The following is a 2223-nucleotide window of genomic DNA, read 5'->3' as shown; positions in this document are numbered from 1 at the left end:
CCACCTACCCAAACCCCCTACCCACACACCCCTACCCACACACCCCTACCCACACCCCCTACCCACACCACCCTACCCACATCAACCTACCACAGCCCCTACACACACCTCCTACCCACAACCCCCTACACACAGCCTCCACCCACCACCCCTACCCACACCCCCCTACCCACAACCCCCCTACCCACACCACGCCTACCCACACCCCCTACCCACACCCCCCTACCCACAACCCCCCTACCCAACACCCACCTACCCACAGCCCCTACCCCCCCCCTACCCACAACCCCTACCCACATCCACCCTACCCACAGCCTCCTACCCACACCCCCTACCCATCACTACCCTACCCACACACCACCCTACCCACAGCCTCCTACCCACACCCCCTACCCACAACCCCCTACCCACAAACCCCTACCCACCAACCCCCTACCCACACACCCTACCCACACCCCTACCCCACCCTACCCACATACCCTACCCACACCCTACCCACAGCCTCCTACCTACAGATGGACAATACTTTCAATCCCACTGACGATACTTTAATGCCCTCGAGAGGATATTTATTTGGTTAATACATGAACATAGAACGTTACAGTAGATTATGATACCCTAGGTCCTGTATAGTGCACACCCTTGACCAGGGTCCAGGTCAAAAGTAGTGCACTAATAGGAAATGGGGAGCATCTGGGACGCACCATAACTGTTTTTATCCTTCTGTTGTAACAGGAGAGAGTCCTAACCCCAGCTCTAGTGATGAGGCATCAGGAGTAGCTGAACAACACCAGGAGAGATCACACCGCTAAGAAGACGTTTACCGCTGCCCGGAGTGTGGGAAAGAGTTTCCTCACCCATCAAAACTACAGAACATCTGAGAACACACACAGGAGAGAAACCATATCCTTGCCTGTGTGCGGGAAGCGATTCAGTGATACAGGGACCCTCAAAACACATGAGAGGTTGCACACAGGAGAGAAACCGTACACTGCCCGGAAAAGGACTGTTGGAAGAGGTTTGTCAGCCAAGGAGAGTTAAAACTACACCATCGGACACACACCGGAGAGAACCTTGCCACTGCTCTGTGTGTGGAAGAGTTTCTTCACGTATGGGCACGTCGGCAAGGGCCAAGGTCCACATGATGACGCACGCCGGAGAGAAGCAGAGACTCAGCATGAAGAAACCTTTCCCATGCTCTGAGTGTGAGAGGGGCTGCAACTCTGCAGCAGAGCTCAAGATGCACCAGAGGATGCACACTGGGGAGAGACCTTACCAGTGTTCCACCTGCAAAAAGACCTTTGTTTTCCCAAGCTCTTTAACAAGACATGAACAATCCCATATTAGCGAAGCGAATAGTACCGCCAAGCCGTACAGCTGCTCAGAATGTGGGAAGGAATTCACTCAGCCATGGACCTTAAAGATACACATGCGCCAGCACACCGGAGAGAAACCGTACCACTGCTCTCAGTGCGAGAAGAGGTTCTCATCKTCGTCACTCCTTAAAAGACACCAGAGGGTTCACACCGGAGAGAAACCATTCCAGTGCTCCGACTGCGGGAAGAGTTTCTCCTCGTCAGCGAATAGAACTAGTCACCGTCGTCGTATCCATGAAGGTATACAGAGTAGGTCACAGCAGCAGGAGGCAACCTCTGTGGATGGTACCAATAAGGTAGGTTTCTATGGTGCATCCAGTGCAATTTTGCATTTATTTTCTTTCTTAAAAAGGTTTTTCTAGAAATCCGTGTTGGTGGATTACAGATTTCCTGCTTATTTTCTTCTGATTCCAGGAATCTTCCAACGTGTATTTCTGGAAAACCTGGGAATTTTTAAGAAAGTTACTGGAATTTTGCACCCTTAAACCAGTTATTAACCTGTCTGGCACCAGTGGTCAGCGCCTAGTCACAGAAAACCATACAGCCATTTTCCAGCCAAGGAGAGGGCTCACAAAAGTCAGAAATAGCGATTAAATGAATCACTAACCTTTGATGATCTTCATCATATGGCACTCACAGGACTTCATGTTACACAATAAATGTGTGATTTGTTCGATAAAGTTAATCTTTATGTCCAAAAACCTCAGTTGAAATTTGCGCGTTATGTACAGTATTCATTGTCTCAAACAAACATCCGGTGAAATTTCAGAGCCACATCAAATTACAGAAATACTCATCATAAACATTGATGAAAAATACAAGTTTTATACATAGGATTAAAGATAAA

The 2223-nt window shown here is 49.4% G+C and overlaps 1 protein-coding gene across 2 annotated transcripts in view; it reads left to right on the top strand.

The window, feature by feature from the left end:
- Window positions 1–707: 707 nt before the first annotated feature.
- LOC111972753 (gastrula zinc finger protein XlCGF17.1) overlaps window positions 708–2223 on the top strand; it is a 10115-nt gene continuing 8599 nt past the window's right edge. The window contains exon 1 of one of the 2 annotated variants that reach the window (XM_023999820.2): window positions 708–1672. In XM_023999820.2, coding sequence (XP_023855588.2) covers window positions 959–1672 — 714 coding nt within the window. In that variant the 5' untranslated portion in view covers window positions 708–958. The remainder of the gene's footprint in view (window positions 1673–2223) is intronic. The other variant, XR_011480891.1, reaches the window with a different exon arrangement.

This window comes from Salvelinus sp. IW2-2015, linkage group LG14 (genome assembly GCF_002910315.2).
Source record: "Salvelinus sp. IW2-2015 linkage group LG14, ASM291031v2, whole genome shotgun sequence".
Classification (NCBI taxonomy): Eukaryota; Metazoa; Chordata; class Actinopteri; order Salmoniformes; family Salmonidae; genus Salvelinus; species Salvelinus sp. IW2-2015.
Note: the sequence above shows the minus strand (reverse complement) of the source record. Positions and strands in the feature narration are given on the sequence as shown.